General features: G+C 38.4%; 1 protein-coding gene across 1 annotated transcript in view; it reads left to right on the top strand.

Annotated features, from left to right (window-relative positions):
• The first annotated feature begins 451 nt into the window (after nt 1-451).
• The window catches only part of LOC128026538 (slit homolog 1 protein), a 56,875-nt gene continuing 40,044 nt past the window's right edge, over nt 452-17,282 (top strand). The window contains exons 1-4 of the mRNA XM_052613794.1: nt 452-907; nt 5,568-5,639; nt 6,295-6,366; nt 7,445-7,516. Of these exons, the coding sequence (XP_052469754.1) occupies nt 726-907; nt 5,568-5,639; nt 6,295-6,366; nt 7,445-7,516 (398 nt within the window). The 5' untranslated portion in view covers nt 452-725. The remainder of the gene's footprint in view (nt 908-5,567; nt 5,640-6,294; nt 6,367-7,444; nt 7,517-17,282) is intronic.

Here is a 17,282-nt window from a genome sequence, read left to right as displayed (position 1 = left end):
TGCTCACAAGATCTCCTTCAAACTTCAGCCAAGGTTTGGTTTTCAATGAAGAAGTCAAGTGACAAAAAAAAAAAAAAAAATCCTCCTCCATGCTTTCCACAAAGGCTCTGTCATTTCGCTCTCTGCATTTCTAACCTTCCCCCATCCCAAATCATGATTATACACTGCTCTTTTGGGGAGGGGAGGGATGGTGGGGGGTATGGGCACACTGCCTTTCCCCAGTGGACCCCTCCCCGGGCCACTCTCTTTACAGGGGCCATTGCCTGAGGACGGCTGCGGCGTGCCATGTGGGGAGGCCATCGCTGTGCCGTCTGTTTGTAGGAGCTCCTGTGAGCCTGAGTGAGGGGAGTTTAAGGTTCTGGCAGGGGTGGGGGAGAGCAGGGTTTGATAGGGAGGGGTGTGAGAGAGGGTAGGGGGTGGGAGGAGTCCGGGAACTGCTATTTGTAGATCCTTGTGATGGATTACTGCCGTGTGTGTGTGTAAGAGAGGATAGAGATTTTTTGTTTGTGTGCTGTTCAGTATCCCTCTTTCTTCAGGCAGACGGCAGAGCGCTGCTGAGTAAAGCAGTGAGGCAGGAGCACATTACACACAGAAGCGGCAAAGCAACTCCTCTAAGAAGAGGAAAAGGAGAGTTTGTGCACAAAGTGAATCGTGTGAGCGCAGGAGCCGTTTTTTTTCTTCTCACATTCTGGAAACGGGAGAGCACTAGCCTAGCGTACAAGATCATGCCTGTGAGAGGAGGACACTCTGTAGGCAGACTGGTGGAGGTGTGTATCCAGATACTGCTGCTGTGTAAGGCTGCCACGGCATGCCCTGCGCTCTGCACTTGCAGCGGCACCACAGTGGACTGCCACGGGCTGAAGCTCAAAACCATGCCCAGGAACATACCCCGAAACACAGAGAGGCTGTGAGTACACACTTTACGTCCATCTGCATGTGTGTGACTGCATCTGAGTGTTTGGTGTTGAGTGTGTGTGGGAGGGTGCTGCATCATTACCAAGAGGAATTGAATGAGAACAATAGCTCAATGAGGCACTGCTGTCCTGGACAGGTAGCATCTGATGTTATCTGCAAGGATGCGTCCGTATGTTGACACATGCTGCAGGAGGAGGGAAACTTCCTATCACTCTTTCAGCTGTTGAGAACTTTCCCTTTTCCTTTCACTCTTTTGACCAGAGTCATTTTATAGTCACTTTCACACTTTCAAATGAGATATATTTACTGAAAGAGCTTTGCTTCCCTAGGGTTTAGTAAATGCTACTCTTAAAATAGTTCTAAAGGAAACCTCTGATGAATTATGCATATCAGAGAAGCAGCAGAACCACTTTGAAATGCACATTTGTGTGAATATCAAGGACCAGACAGATCTAGTTTACTAGAATAAAATACTGTGAACTACATCATCCACAGTGAGTGTTTGGTCAGATATCTGCGGCTCATCGTGTGGAAGTGTGAAACACTATTTTAGATCTTTATCAATTCAAATACATTGCAGACAAGGCATGGCTTAGGAGTGAATATGTATTACTCGACTGATCGACTAATAAAGACAGAGTGACTCTAGTACTTTTACAAGGCAGGAACATCCATCAGTGTCCACATGGAAAGGCTGATGGTTGGGGGTGGATCAACAAACCAATTCAATTTGCACTTGTCATAGGGTGTTTTTTTAAATCAAATAGCACCTCTTGAATGTCTTTGATGGATTCTGTAATGACTATGTGTTCAGGAAGTGTGAAAATCACACCTCAACCCCACGTTTCTCTTCACCCCACAAGGATTCCCCATTAACCTGCAGTTCAGACCTACAACACATGCTTACAGACCATCAGCAAATCACAAGACAAACATTTTCTGGCTTTCTGCCTGGGAATGTGGCTTATGTAAAGTATTTGTAACATAATAAAGGTGTGGAGAAAGCTGCTTACAGGGTTACGCCATTAACACAGTGCGTGTGAAAGTAAACGCCCCCCTTAAGCAGCTCTATATGAGTTCAGTACTGTTTAATGTAGGCAGATTCTTTCATGATCTGAGACACATCAGCTCTTTAAATGAATAATCTCAGTCATTTTATATGTACCCTGCATTCCTCTTCAGACGTCCAGAGACTCGACCCTTCTTATTTTATCTATGCTAGCACATCTATTTATATACACTTCGGAAGCTGCTGTGCCGGAGATCAAACAGCGCCGATGTGTCAAGAGTGAGTGATCTGATTGAGAATTCTCTTTAAACTGCAGCGATCGCTCAGAGGATTGGGCCGCTCGCGTATCAACTCCAGCTCTGATGTGCTCAAGAATGCAGGCCAAATGTCCCAGTGTGCTTCCTACTGATTGCTTATTGATTGTCTTGAAAGTGGATGGCAGCTCAGACAGAGAAACACTATAGGCTGTAGATTCCGGTGATAAATCTCATAACCAATATAAGATTAGCTGGTGAATGTAGAGCTTTTATCTTGTGGGAGGTCTTTGTGATGGCAGTCACATAGTGGCAGAGATGGTTACGATCATGTGCTCTGTCTAGTGGGGGAAAGCAGGCATGTAGTGTTGCTTTGGTTTCGTGTTAGTTCTTAAATGTCCTGAATTTTGTGTACAAATGTAACGGAGAAAATTAAATAGCTTGTGATTCTGTGCAAGTGAAACCAATGCTTTGGTTTTCCCCAAATGTCAGGGGGTCCTTGTGAAAACCTGTACCTGAGAAGGTACCTTCCAAACCATTTATAAGAACTGGGCTGCTTGATGGATCAGACTTATTAAAGCTCCAGAACTGCCCCACCATTAGAGCATCAGGTTTCCATGAAATCTGTTTTTTCTCCCTCTCTTTCAATTCTTTAGCTGGATAACGAGCGGTTGCCCTTTTTTCTCCCTAACTCAACTGTGTTATGGCAGAAATGGTTTGGCACTTTGCCAGTTGTAGAGTTTGCTCTTTAAACCCACATCACAGTCTGGTTTTTAGTGGTGTGAATGAACTGTAATGAGCGCTTTGTTTTACTCTTTCTGTGTTCATTAGAACATGATCGACTGTGCTTGATGCCTTGCATACATTCCTTTACGGTTTCGATTATAGAGAAGCAATGGGTTTTTCAAGACCATTTAAAAGAATACGTCATTCTGATTGACGACACAAATACTGCAAAAACAAAATATTGTTTCCTTTTTACAGTGTATAAATGGAAAATATTTGCATACTGCAATATAGGGTACTGTAAGTTAATATGGCTGGTTGCATTTTTTTTTTTCGTTAAAGGGTTACTCCACTCAAAAATGATTTTTGTCATTATTCACTTAGCCACATGTTGTTGCTAAAAGCTTAGTTTACTTCGTAACACAATTTAAGATATTTTAGATGGAAACCGGGAGGCTTCAGACTGTCCCATAGACTGCCAATCATCAGAATAGTCCATCTGTCATCAGTGATTCAACCAAGAATACTTTTTGTACAGAAAAAAAAAAATTAAGACTTGATTCTCTGCTGTGTCTCTCCAAATCAGTATAGCGTAGCGCCATTTTGGCCAATCTGAGGTGTAAAAGGCTTGTTTGCTTTTAAACCAAAGCATAAATACACATAAAAACCGTATCCTTATGGTGCGGCTGATACAGAAGAGCATACGCCATCTGTGTAAAGCTCAGATTTGCCCAAATGGCGCTACGCTGATTTGGAGAGAGACAGAGGAAAGAAATTGTTGAATAAAGTTGTTATTTTTGTTTTCTTCGTATACAAAAAGTATTCTCGTTGCTTCATAATGTTACGGTTGAATCGCTGATGGCAGATGGACTATTTTGACGATGAGTTTCATAGTTTCTTGGACCTTGACACTGTCATTTATTTGGCAGTCTATGGGACAGTCACAAGCCTCCCGCGTTTCATCATAAATATCTTAAATTGTGCTCTGAAGACGAACAAATCTTTTACCGGTTTGGAACGACATGGGAGTAAGTGAATAATGACAATACTTTTATTTTGCGGTGGAGTATCTCCTTAATGTTCATCACTTTGTCTACATTGTAGTTTTAAAGGGGTTAATAAATAAATCAGACTTGAATTAAACCTTAACAAAGTGATCAAAGTGTTTTCACAGGCGTATTTTAAACAAGAAAACTACTAAATCTAAAGTACTATGTTATGTTAATCATTTAAGCTGCTCTTCTTTAGACAACAAAGTCTTCCTGGGTAGAAATACTCTCTGATCATAAGCTGTGACCTGAGAGAAGGGTTTATTTATGGTAAGCACGTATGGGTAAAAGGTTTCACATTTTTTACACATTCAGTTACACATTTCTGTAGTGCATGACTTTAGAGTTCATTGATTGCTAAAACCTGTTGGTGCATTTAAACTTTCCCACGTTGCAAATAAAATAAAGATCAATGGAGTATGTTTCACAAGACTTCAAAAAGTGCATGATTAATTTTCAATAATGCAAGTGTTACTTGCAATTTCTTTCTAAATATTTGTAAAATTCACTAACAATATCCGTGTAAAAAGTCATTCCTACATCAGATATTTCTCTTCATTCTCCTGGAGGGATGTAAGACCTCCATCGAGCCTAATTACCCATCACAAAACTTGGCTTAGCCCAGTTATCTTATAAGGATTTTTAGACCTTGTATTAAGATGTGTTTAGGTCAATGATTGCAAGTACAGCTAATGTTCAATGTTCAAGTGTCAATGAGATCTTTTGTTTCTGGAAAGAGATTTGGCATCGGACAGCATCTAGTGACCAACACATCTGAGCTGAATCATACTTGTTAGACCCAACAAGTGAACTCAACTTTGTGTCTAGTTTTGCGTAGGTTTTCATGAATGTGAGGTTGTCACACAGCAAGAGAAATATGAAGCATTGCCTTTGTGAAAAAGAACTACACTAGAATACTTAAAAACGAGTATTTATAACAGAAGTAATAGTTTTAAAACAATATACTTAAGTGCAAAATGAAAAGAATAATAACAGAAGATCTCCATATCAGGAGATCTGGCCATGACTGATGAATGGCAGCCCATTATTTATTTGGCTGTGCACCTGTGCATACATCTGTCTGCAATCTCTCCTTCTCTGTTTAGCTGTGCTCCCACGAGTGGTCATTAGAACCAATAGAAAGTGCATGACTTTGTATCCAGTATTCACTGGAGATTTGTGTGAGTGTGTGTTTCTCTCAGTGATTGGGGAAGAGGTTTACAACAAAAAAGAAACACATGTTCCCAATAATGAGCAGACATTTGCAAAGAACCCACACATTACTTTCAGCAGCAAACGGCTATATGTAATAATATTCAGACTTGTCTTGCATTATCCAGTCAATTTAGACACATTGCATTTCAATTTATCAATTTTCTTAAGAGATGGAATCATACCGATTCACACATTGCATCTGTTGTTTCGTCTTCTAAGTGGTTCTTGGTTATGTTTTATGAGTTAATGTAGAGTGATGCTTGTATAGTTATAGTCTGATTTGAGCTGCGGTGTGTGTATATATTGTAAATACAAATGTTTGGTTTCTGACACTTGTTGAGCATAAGTCATGACTGACATTAGATTTAGCCATAACTTATGTTTCTTTATTTTTTTCAGGGAATTGAATGGAAACAACCTCACACGCATCAACAGAAATGACTTTTCTGGACTCAAGTATCTTCGAGTTTTGTAAGTTGTTTGTTTTCTTTCTTTTTGCGTGTAATATAGATGCTTTTTTAAGTGTTTTTTGACTCTCTGTTGGACATCTTCAAACTCTCAAGGGCAGACAAATATCCTGACACAGCATTACAGTCAGTTTGTCCTAAATGTCTTTGCGAGGGGATTTTCTGTGCAGATATGTCATAGGCAGAGCAGTGATGTTTAACCAAACACAAGCATGGGCTCTACTATTTAACTAAATCACATCAGAAAGGCACCATGAAACTATTTATCAGCACTATATTTTGCAATGTAGGCTTTTGTAAAGCAAACACTGAGTGAACTGCTCGCCCTTTGTTTGACATCCATCAAACTAAATGCAATGAAAGACCCACAAACGGCTGTTTATTAAGATGATTTCAGCAGTTTATACAGTAGCTACCCTATGAAGCTTTTTTGACTACCTTTTGGATGTAAGTGTGCTCTTTCTCCTCACATTATTCTCTTGACAATGAAGCGTTTTAGAATTTATTGGCAGTAAAAACCCTGCATGAAGCTCACAGAACTCCTCTTCTTACGGTTCATGTGATAGTGGCTTCTGTCTTCCTCCACGGTCAGCAGCTCTTTTCCTGCTCCACTCCTCAAATCTCAGTCGTTTCCTGTCATTTGTCCTTTCTCTAAACAGGCAGCTGATGGAGAACCAGATTGGGACGGTGGAGCGCGGTGCGTTTGATGACATGAGAGAGCTGGAGAGACTGTGAGTGTTCTCTTACTAAACTGTGGGGTTCCATATCAAATCACAGGCATGGGATACATCTCAGAGCAATCATTTCAAATGATTTCAGGCAAATGTCTTGTATGTAGATTTCACTGGCAAGAAACTTGTCTGTCTATAACATCCTGAAATGGATGAGAAAACCGAGAAAAAGGTCTGTGGTGTTTTCTTTTGACAAAAACTTCAACACCCATAATGCACTTTAGATTTTGGCGGGAATACCAAGGATGTCAAAGGTTTGCTGGGGGATTTCAAATGATGCGTTTTGCATCATCCGGCAGACACTTGCAGACAAATAAATGTGGATATCACACACATATTCTACTGATACTTTAACAATACAAAATCTGCAAGCTTACTATTAAACTATGGTCGTCTTGTTCTTCCTGTTTTAAAGAAGACATTACATTCCAGAAATAAAGAATATCAACATATCAAAGTGGCTGAACACCTTAACATGCTATAAACAAACACAAATATTGATCATCATTGAAAAGCTGCAATCTCAGACAGGAAAGTTAGACAAAACGTATCTGTTACCTGAAGCCTTGGATGATAGTGTCTCTTCCAGATAATATCATTATGTTAGTGTTACTGAGTGAAGTGTCCTGTCAGGAAAACGGCCGCGCTGCTTATCAGTGGATGTGATTACTGCCAGTTTAAGTGCCGCGATGCAGTGCCAGATGTTCTGAAGAAATAATAATAATAATCTAAAACAAAATAAACCAAAGTAAGTCCAAATCTAGAATTTATAAAATAACAAACATATCGCTGACCCGAACCTGCAGCCTCCCACGTTATACATTTTCTAAATTGTCACGTAAGTGGAAAAAACAAATCCATAGACGCTTATAATAAATGAATCTGGTAACACGGCGGAGGCTGCATTTTCTTCTTAAATACATTTATTATTAAAAATATTAAATGTACACGTTGAATATATTTACATAAGAACAAAATATATACACGTAAACAGCACTTTTGCATCATAATTATGTCTCTGTAGATCTACTTGTGTTTGCTCAGTCTGTGAATGTGTGTGTTTCTTCTTTTCTCAAAGACGTCTGAACAGAAACCAGCTTCACCAGCTTCCAGAGCTTCTGTTCCAGAAGAACGCGGCTCTCTCCAGACTGTAAGTCCCTGCTCGCTACAGATTTCTGGATTGATTTTCAAGTGATGCGTATACGATGAACTGAGGATTAATATTCCATGATGCATTTGTAATATGAGTTCGCACTGAAGCAGATATCTAGACACAAACAGCAGAACCAAACCTGAGAACTCACTTGACAGCCGTTGGGTAGATTTTAATGGGGAAATAGTTTTAATAGGTTATTGTATTGTCACGGGGTGCATGATAAATCATCTTATTGATACCTGCATGGTCACCTGTTTGTAATGTGAGTGATGGATGGTGTTTCTGTCCTGCTTTGGTTCAGGAGCTCACAGTGTGCTTAAAGTGGAAAACGTCCTCAGTATTAATGTATCGGTAATGTCTAAACTGTGTCTAAAGATTATGGTTCATTGATAGTTCTAGCACTGGCAGACTGTCAGTGAACAATGCTCTGCCGTCTGCAGTCTGATCGTTACTCTTTGTTCCTGTTCCCTGCCTTTCAAGGTGGATCTTTATGTTGTTGCTGTATTTTAATGATTTACGTGGCTAGCGAGAGCAGCACAGGCTCCACAGACCCATTTGAGGGAAGCCAGAGAGACATCTTTAAAAAACACACTGAAATATTCAGAGCGAGTGGGACGAGAGAGATGAAAAGAGGACAAACACAGACAGAATTCTCCATGTATGTACAAGAGATTCTATATTTCGCCGTCATCCATTATTCATGACAGGAGAGCTCTGTGAAATATTCACAGTGAAGCGCATCAGCAGGAGTGACGTGTGTGTGTTTCTGTGAGAGCAGGAGGAACTGTGTCCCTCTGAACAACCATCTCTCGCTCCTAACAACCTGCCCTGCTGAACACACACTCGCAGACATGATGGAGTCACACCACAGGCATAATCATTACAACCGTTTCTCAATGAGGAAATGTTGTCAGGGCAGACATCTTTATTCAGCGAGACAATAAATAAATATTGTGTCCACTGATTAAGAATTAAGATTGAACTAAAACAAGGGAATGCATAGTAAAGGATTTAAACTAAATGTAAAGATGAAGGAACAGTTTCTTAATTCGTGGGAAATAATTCTTAATTAGTGGTCATGATAAACATATTGTTGTCTGCATGTCACATGAGGCAAACTTTCACAGCAGCAGCAGCGTTTTTAATGCCTTGTAAACGCATGATTGAATTCATGATATTTTGATAACGATCTCTTACTCTTCAGCAGAGAAGTGAGTTGAGCTGACCTCTCGTGAGAAGTGAATCAGACTAAAGCTTTCGTGTGATTGGCCGTTGACTGCTGATGTCACTCTTTCAAGTGCACATGTTAATCATTAACATTTATAGCAAGCATTGTGAACCTCGTCTAAAATGAGATGTGCTTGCTTTTGTCAACTCTAAATCCTGCTACAAAAATATGAGAATGTTTTTCTAAAGTTCCCATTCAGTTCTGTGCACGTACACAATAAGAGTTTTAAAAATGTCTTCTTTTTTTCATAGCTATGTGAACATTTAGGTAACATTCCATTTTGTTATTTTGCTAACTTTATGAGAATGTTACTTTTGAATATTCTCTGAACATTCTAAAACTAGTAACGTTTAGAAAATAGTTTGACGAATGTTCAGCTAGAATGTAAACATTATTATGAACATTATTAAAGACCAGAGAACTCTGAGCGAATGTGTATTAATGTTGCTGGAAGAACACGTTAGCTGGGAAACTACTCTAAAACTAGCTTCGTGCCTCACAGAACCATGTGAAGTGACACTGTAACAAGTAACACGAAAGATGAGGCCAAAAGAAATGTCAAAGAAATGGTTGTTTTCAGCTTGATCACTGCGTCTGGTGTGATGGAGCTGAGTAATTCAGAGTTGTGTATGTTGTGTTCATTGGTGTATTTGTGGCAGTGAGCACAGGTGAACCCTGCAGAGACACACACAGTTTCCCCGGCTGCTGGGATAACTGTGCCCTTGTTCTTGGCCCAGTTAGACAGGAAAACAGTGGCTTCGACTCAATCCACCGGTTTGACTTCAAGCCAAGTACACATGACAGTAATTGGAGAACGGTTGCTATTGTTCTGAATGTGTTTCATCCAACCATTGTGATATTCTGCGATGTAAGATCCTGTCTCTGTACTGTATGTTGAGATGATCAAAAGTGCTCGCCGAGGTTAGGTGATGTTATTCAAACTTCACCATACAATCCTGTTCCTATAGAGCTGGAATGAATCCAGGGGAAAGTTTCCACAGCCACTCGCTTTCAGAAACCTCTGAAGGTAGAAAGTTGAAAGCTTTTGCGTCGGCCTTCTTGGCTGAGACTCGATGGGAGAAATGTGTTTAGTGCCTTGGATGAAACTGTGGCAGACATCCAAATATTAAAATCAACCCTTCGGTGTAGCACAGAACACGTCTCTGTTTTACACATTAGCAGGTAGACCAGCGCGATGTGTGCGGTTCATCTGTGGTGTTTAGCAGAGGTCAGGAACGGAGCAGTATTATCAAATCTGAAATCATGGCTTTATTCTACTAAAGAAAATAGAAAGACAAGGATTTTGGTGGAATTATTTGGTCATCATATTCATCTTCATGCAAAAGCAGCAATATTTGAAATGCATTCACTTCAACAGGAACGCAGAACACAAATGCAATATTTGCATTTGCTTATAAACTGATTACGAGAAGTAAGAATTGTCCGCCTTGACAGCTCTTTTTTGACTGCCTCCTCTCATCTACATTCACATCGAGTCGTTTGGCATCTCAAATGAGCCAAGAGTGATCACCAAACATATAAGCAACACAGATCCATTCTGTTTGTCCCTGAGAGGGGAAGAAGCAAGGACAGCATGTCTTCTGGAGCGGCTTCGGACACATCAATCATATCGCTGCAGGGACTATGTGCAAGCTTCAGTCCCCGTTGAAATAAGAGCGTGGACTGGATGTTTGATGAAGGACGGTCTCTACAGTAAACTCTCACTGTATTGCCTAAAACTGTCATCATCTTTCTCAAACCAACCCTTAAAACACACGTTTGTTTCACCATTTTAGTGAGGATGCCTCACAAACATAAAAACACAAGATTTAAACAGAAGCATGAGTTGGTTGAACTCATAACTAATTATACAGTATATAACATAACTCATAGGAAAGAGAGTAGAGAGGACATGTTGGAGTCTAATCAGACCTGATCACACATTTTGACTGCTTCTGTTTAAAACAGTGGCCAGTGTTTATTAATAGGTTTGTTAGTTAACTGAACGTTTACTGAGGATGATTTTGCTGATGGACATTGACACCTCTTGTGCCTCATGAGTTGAACTACTTTGTGTTAAAGTGCTTTTCTGTTATTACGTTTTGTGATCTATTGATGATTGTTTTTTAATTGATCAGTTAATTATCAATAATCCTAAAGAACTTAATGTAATGATCATAATTCATCTGGCCAGTCAGTTATGGAGATTTGTGTTTTAGACTGATTTTATGGAACAAAAGAATGCACGAAGTGGAAAAACACTTGAGGAGAACATCATGTTTTTAGTTTCAGAACAAAACATTTCTAGATCAGTTTTGTTTAAAACTGTATTGGAAAATGACATTTTTAAAAACAAAGTTTTATAAACAAGATAAACATAAAACAAACACAAGAGTATACAATAATACTTTCATGCTTGCAATTAGAAATACATTTTGCTTTATTTCTCTCTTTATTGGAAGGTAGTTCATATTACATAGACTTTGGGTCATTGACCTAAGTACAGATTTCATTTTTTCTTGCCGTATTATTGTTGCCATGCATCTTCCCTGTTTTAGTCATAGCATGCTTACATTGGATTCTTACAAATTATTATGAATTGTTACTTACACAAAAGTAGTTTAAATATAGGTGCAACTTTTTTGAAAGCAATATGAATGAAGGAAGTGCACTGCAAAAAAAAAAAAAAAAAATTCTTGCTTAGGTTGTTTGTCTTGTTTCCAGCCAAAATATCAAAAAAGTGTTAAATCAAGACGGGTTTATGAAACAAGTAAAACAGTTTCAGACAAAAACTTAATTTTGACATGTTTTTTCCTGAAAACAAGACAATAATTTTGACTTGCCTAGAAAATCCTTCTTGATTTAAGAAATGTTCGATTATCAGAACCCAGAGAAGAACGTAAAGAGTAAAGGAGAACCCAGGGGCTTTCAGAGGGTGAGATATGGAAGAGCCGTTCCTTCAGCCCATGTTTGTAAGTCAGTGCTATGGCATCTCTTCTCTGAGCAAAAGAGACTGGGTTTTACTCACGCCGAGGGCTTTCCCAGGCTGCCATTGTCCTCGGTCTCCAAGCGATGGTCCTTGCAATGTTGCCAAGGAGATCGGGGACCTGCATGTTTGATTTTGGGTCAGGCGTGATAAAGAATGGCACAATGGGGCCTGGCATGTCCTGAAACTCCTCTGCCATTTAGTGGACCATTCTTCCCACTCTCACGTCCTTCACGGCCATTATTATGAACATTAGCAAAGAGCGGCTCAGAGCAGGCTAGCAGAAGGTTGGTTAGACCACCAAAATCTTACAAAAACATGTGCAGTGCACGATCATCATGTGACGGGTGTCACTGACTTGTGGAAAGAAGAAGTCCAGGCAAACACAGACTGTGGATCTTGATCGAGGCTCAGATCTTTTATAGTCTGTTTCCTCCAGAATTTTACTGGAGGTATAACAAGTGCAAAACGCTTGGACCTCAAACAAAACTATATGTGAAAGCACAATGTTTTTCAATAATCAATATATCTCTCTATGATATATAACTACAGCAAATACTCTCGTCTGTGTGCGAGTTTCCAACCAAAGGACAGCAACTATAAAGCCTTTATCATCGTGATTTATGCCTTAGTTCATGACCCTCAGACTTCACAACTTCTGGAACGATGCACTTAAATGGTTAGTTCACCCGAGAATGAAAATGTGTCCATCCTAAGTGAATGTGACTTTCTTCTTTCAGAATAATCCAAGCCTTTCAATGGGGGTAAGTGGGTGTTTATTGTCAACTGTTCAGAAGAACTAACCCTTTGATGAGTTAAAATTAGAATTTCCATTATAAAAAAATAAAAAATAAATTTAAAATGTGCAATTTTAGTTAATCTTGATTTGCAACATTATCAGGTGACCCAACCATAATCACTTGCATTATGGTAATATTAAAAGAGATTTTCTAAGTATTTTGTCTAGTTTTCTACTATAAATATCTGAACATTCTTGAAATTAAGATGCATTTACTTCAGAAGAAAAAATACTTACAATATTATGTCTGGTTTTCTGAGAAATCTATAAAATATATATATATATATATATATATATACATATATATATATATATATATATATATATATATATATATATATATATATATATATATATAAATTGCTTAAAACAAGAAAAAAATATCTGCCAATGGAGAAAGAAAAGTAATCTTGTTTTCCCTTTAAAATAAGATTGTTTTTCTTTCTTTCCTTTTTCACATGGCATTGCAGAGCAGCTATTGCTTAAATTAGATGTTTTTTTTAAATAAATAAATAATATTTCAAATGAAAATAATGTGATGAAAATGCATCAATCATATTTCGGAAGTGTTCATTTGTCTCAGATAAACATGGGTGAGAGATGCACTTGGATAGCATATAATGGACTTGCACTCCAGTGTGCTCCAAGGCTCTTGGTAAATTACAAACACTTTTCATGCTACTTAGATTACAGTGCTTTTGGGAAATGTGCTACTTACATTTGTGTAACATTCAGTTAATGTTTTGGGAAATCCAGCCCTTGTTACTGTCAATTCACAAAAATGACGTTTGTATAATATTTTATTTAGGACAGCCAGAAATACATCTCTGAGTTCATGCGTCTGCTGAATGTGTGCTGGATCAGGCAAAGTGGAGGCAGCCATATAATTCGTTTTGAATGAGAGTGATCATTGCATTAGAAAATATAGTTTCTAACATTTAGTGATACCATACCTACACTTCAACTCTAAACCTGAACCCAACACTAACCCTAACCAAACCCTTAACCAACAAAGAACTTTTGGATGTGTTTACAGTGTGCTCAAACTTCATTATTACTTTCTAATAAAACTGTGAAAAATAGTTTAAAATTACAATGCCTTAACTTCAAATACAATCAAATAAAAAATAAAAAAACAAAGGAAAGGAAAGACAACAGAGAAATCAGGAAGAGTTGAGTCTTGTAATGTATTCACGAGAGGTTCATGGGAGATCAGTACGTGGCTTAGAAAAATTGTGATGTTTTGTTCTTGTCAAAATCATAGTCTTTTATCTGTCATTTCTATTTTTAAATCTGATGTGTGAAAGGTGTGACATCTGTGTGGAATATGTTGGTCTGTGAATGGCTGCTCCATTAATTTTGGATATGTTACAAAAATGTGTGATCCAGAGAAACATCCTTTCATCAAAGTATTACAGTCAAGATTTTTTAAATTCTCCTCTCCATTGTGTACAGAATATAAATATGCTCTTTGAGTTACTTTCTATGTGAAATCAGGCTGTTCTACAGATGTTACTCATGTGCACAACAAGGTCAGAATAAATGATTATGGCTTTTATGGACATAATGTACAGATGGTTACAGTTACTATCCTGATGTCTGTTCACTTCAGCTGGCCAATCAGATAAGTTTAATTTTGTGTAATATGTGATGTACTACAGTCAAATACCATAATGTTCCTCAGAGCAGTTGCGGCCCTAGAACAAAGCCTTGGGGGATACCATACAGTTTTGGTCAAGAGCCACACATTTAGACATAAAAAGCTAATAAGTCTGGCTTACAAGTAAAGTGATTGATCACAGTTTATTAACAATTTTATAATTTATATTCACAATTTATAATTTTATAACTCTGCTGTTAAGGAGTGGGGCTTTCTGAGATGTGCTATAACACACTACCATGGAGGGAACATCTTTGAAAATGATATGACTAACCTGGCTAACTTGAACAAATTCAGTAATTGTTTCATCCTCAAAACACTCTCTGTTTCTAATTGATACCTTATAATTTTTTTGACACAGCCTCAAATAGTGAACTTGATATGCATTTACATTCTTCCAGTTGCGTTTAACAAAGTCTAGTCATTTTAGATTTTGGATCGATGCCCACGAGTGCCCCCTTTGTGCCCTCAATGCACATCGATTGCTTTCAGAGGCTGCATAAAGGCAATTAATTAGATTAGAATTTACTAGATTGAGAAAATGTTTTTCAGTTAATACATCATATGCATCAAATGGTTAGTAAAAAACAACCAGAACATCAACCATGCTTGTTTAAAATGTAAAAAACCTTACTGTTTTTGTGAATCAAGCATCTACAGTTGTGCTTCTGTTTATCACATTTGATGATCTCTATATAAGTGTGTTGAACAGCGTTTATATTTAAATAAATACATTTAATGCAAATAAATTTGTTCATCATATAAAATGATTGTGTCTCTTTACAAGACAAATCTGAAATAAATTAAAGTCGTATGGGTTTGGAACAACATGAGAATGAGTAAAATATGTCAGATTTTCATTTTTGGCTGAACTGTTCCTTGAAGTAATACAGACAATAAAGGAAGACGAAATCTATAATTGATCCTGCAAACGTAAGTAACTTCTAGAGAAGTGGAGTCGCAGTGGGAGTGTGGTTTCTGGAGTTCTGTCGCTCATCTACACTGAGAAGCGGATGGAGATTCTGTTAATAAATAAACTGTGTTTGGAAATGAGAGCAGCTCTCTGTAGGTTTGCTTTGAGAATGGCTAATCTAGGGCTGCTTCAGTGGATGCTGGAGAAATCATTGAATTGGAGGTGATTTTACACTAGTATTATTGATCGTTTATTTCCCGTCCCACTGTTTATGTTTTCTTCGTTGCACAGCACTCGACTCATGATTGCATATAAGTAGGCAACCAGCTAGAGAACTTACTGGCATCACAATTATTAAGAGAGTATGTATAAGTCAATGGATATTTAGGAGTGTGTTCAGTAATGACCATTTCACTGCAGTCTCCCCTGTGTAAACACATAAGCGATTCTGCCCTACTTCTGGAGTGTTAAAGAGAGGACAAGGACATGAGGGTAAGTTGCTCCTACTGCCTAATGTTCCACTTCCACTTCTCTGAAAGTCTTTACAGACTTAACCTTGATCAAACTGCCAGCATGCTCCAGTGTTATTAATTACACAGAAAGGATTCTTTAAATATTTAGAGACTCTGTTTGGTGAATTAAAGCAGAGGAATCCCAGTGAGACCGAACAGCCAGATGACAAAAGAGAATTGTGAATGTTGCTGTCAGGCTTGGGCTCTCGCTGACGCACACTAAACCGGCTGCATTAGAGTCCAAAAGGAGACTGTTAAAGCTGTTAGTGAAAGGCCTTGATGGTGTATATCATGTGACTGTCTGTCTGATGCTATCCAGACACTCAGCTTTGCCCTATAGGAAGCAGAGCTCACACGAGGGGATTGCATTATCATTGACATTTTATGTAATTGTATGGTGCTTTTCAGTTTAGTAGCGCCTGAATGCTGTTTTTTCCCTGCTTTTTCACTAATGGCACCTTCTATTGTGTGAGATGTACTTCACACACCATCCATCTCTCATTGGATTTGAGCATTTTCCCAATAAAAAAAGCCTAATTCATATTCAGAAGGCGGTACAGCGTGGGCACCAATAACAGTTCAAAAGTGATGAGAAAGTGTGTGTTGATGCATTAACCCATATGCCTTCATATGCTCGTGTGAGTATAAGAATGTGTGTGTGAGAAAGTTAATCTGATCGGTCATCAAGAATGACAAACACATTCCCAAAATGTCACCACGTCTACCCTCCAGTTATTCCATTTTACTGATCCTATGCTGCTGGGTAACACATCGCCATGTTGCCCTTTCATTCGCCTTTGCAAACATTGAAAGCTAAAGAGGAAAAAGCCAAATCCCTGTGCAAATATTAGCCAAGCGACACAAAGGCATTCCAGAGCAGCTTGTTGTCCTCTTACTCCCTGACTCATCCTTAACCCCTCTCAAAAACTCCTTCCTTCTGCAGTCGTTCTCATAAAGCTTTGATTTTCCTCTGTAGCGTTTTATGTAGCACCCACACTAAATCCTACACTGCATCTAACTTATAGTGTTAGCAAAAGCAAACAGGAGAAACTATGTCATTTTAGATTGCTTCTGCAAGTTTTGAGATTTTTTGATTTATGTTTCACAGGACTCAAACCAGAGCACTTCACGTTACAAGTGCAATGCTGTACCAGGTGTGCTAATGAGCAAGTTTACTATGTCTGAAAAGCCATATGGAGCTGGTTATGTGATGCAAACATTAAAATATATTACTTTAAAATGTATAAGCTCACCCTTAAACATGAGATCCCGCCCCTAAACCCAACCATCAGTGGGGTATAATCAGATTGTGCACAAATGTACGTACATTTTTATTTTACAAATTAGCCACCAATAATATGACTTAGCCACCACTTCTCCAAAATGGAAAATAGTAATGAATTTATGATAAATAGTTAACATGCGTTAGCTTACAAATTCATGCAGCATGGTAAAAGTGTTTAGTGGTCATAATAATAATGGGATCTCATGAGAAAACTTTTTTTATGAGAAAAGTTTTTTACGAGGTGGCAATTGCATATGAATTTGAACAAAAATGTAAGATTTTTCTAAAGATTTTAATAATGGAGGGTCACCCCTAAACATTAAGTCCCAGCCTTAAACCTTACCTTCAGTAGGGCATAAGCAGATTGAACGAATGCA

This window comes from Carassius gibelio, chromosome A13 (genome assembly GCF_023724105.1).
Source record: "Carassius gibelio isolate Cgi1373 ecotype wild population from Czech Republic chromosome A13, carGib1.2-hapl.c, whole genome shotgun sequence".
In the NCBI taxonomy this organism is placed as follows: domain Eukaryota; kingdom Metazoa; phylum Chordata; class Actinopteri; order Cypriniformes; family Cyprinidae; genus Carassius; species Carassius gibelio.
This window is presented reverse-complemented; position numbering and strand designations above follow the sequence as displayed.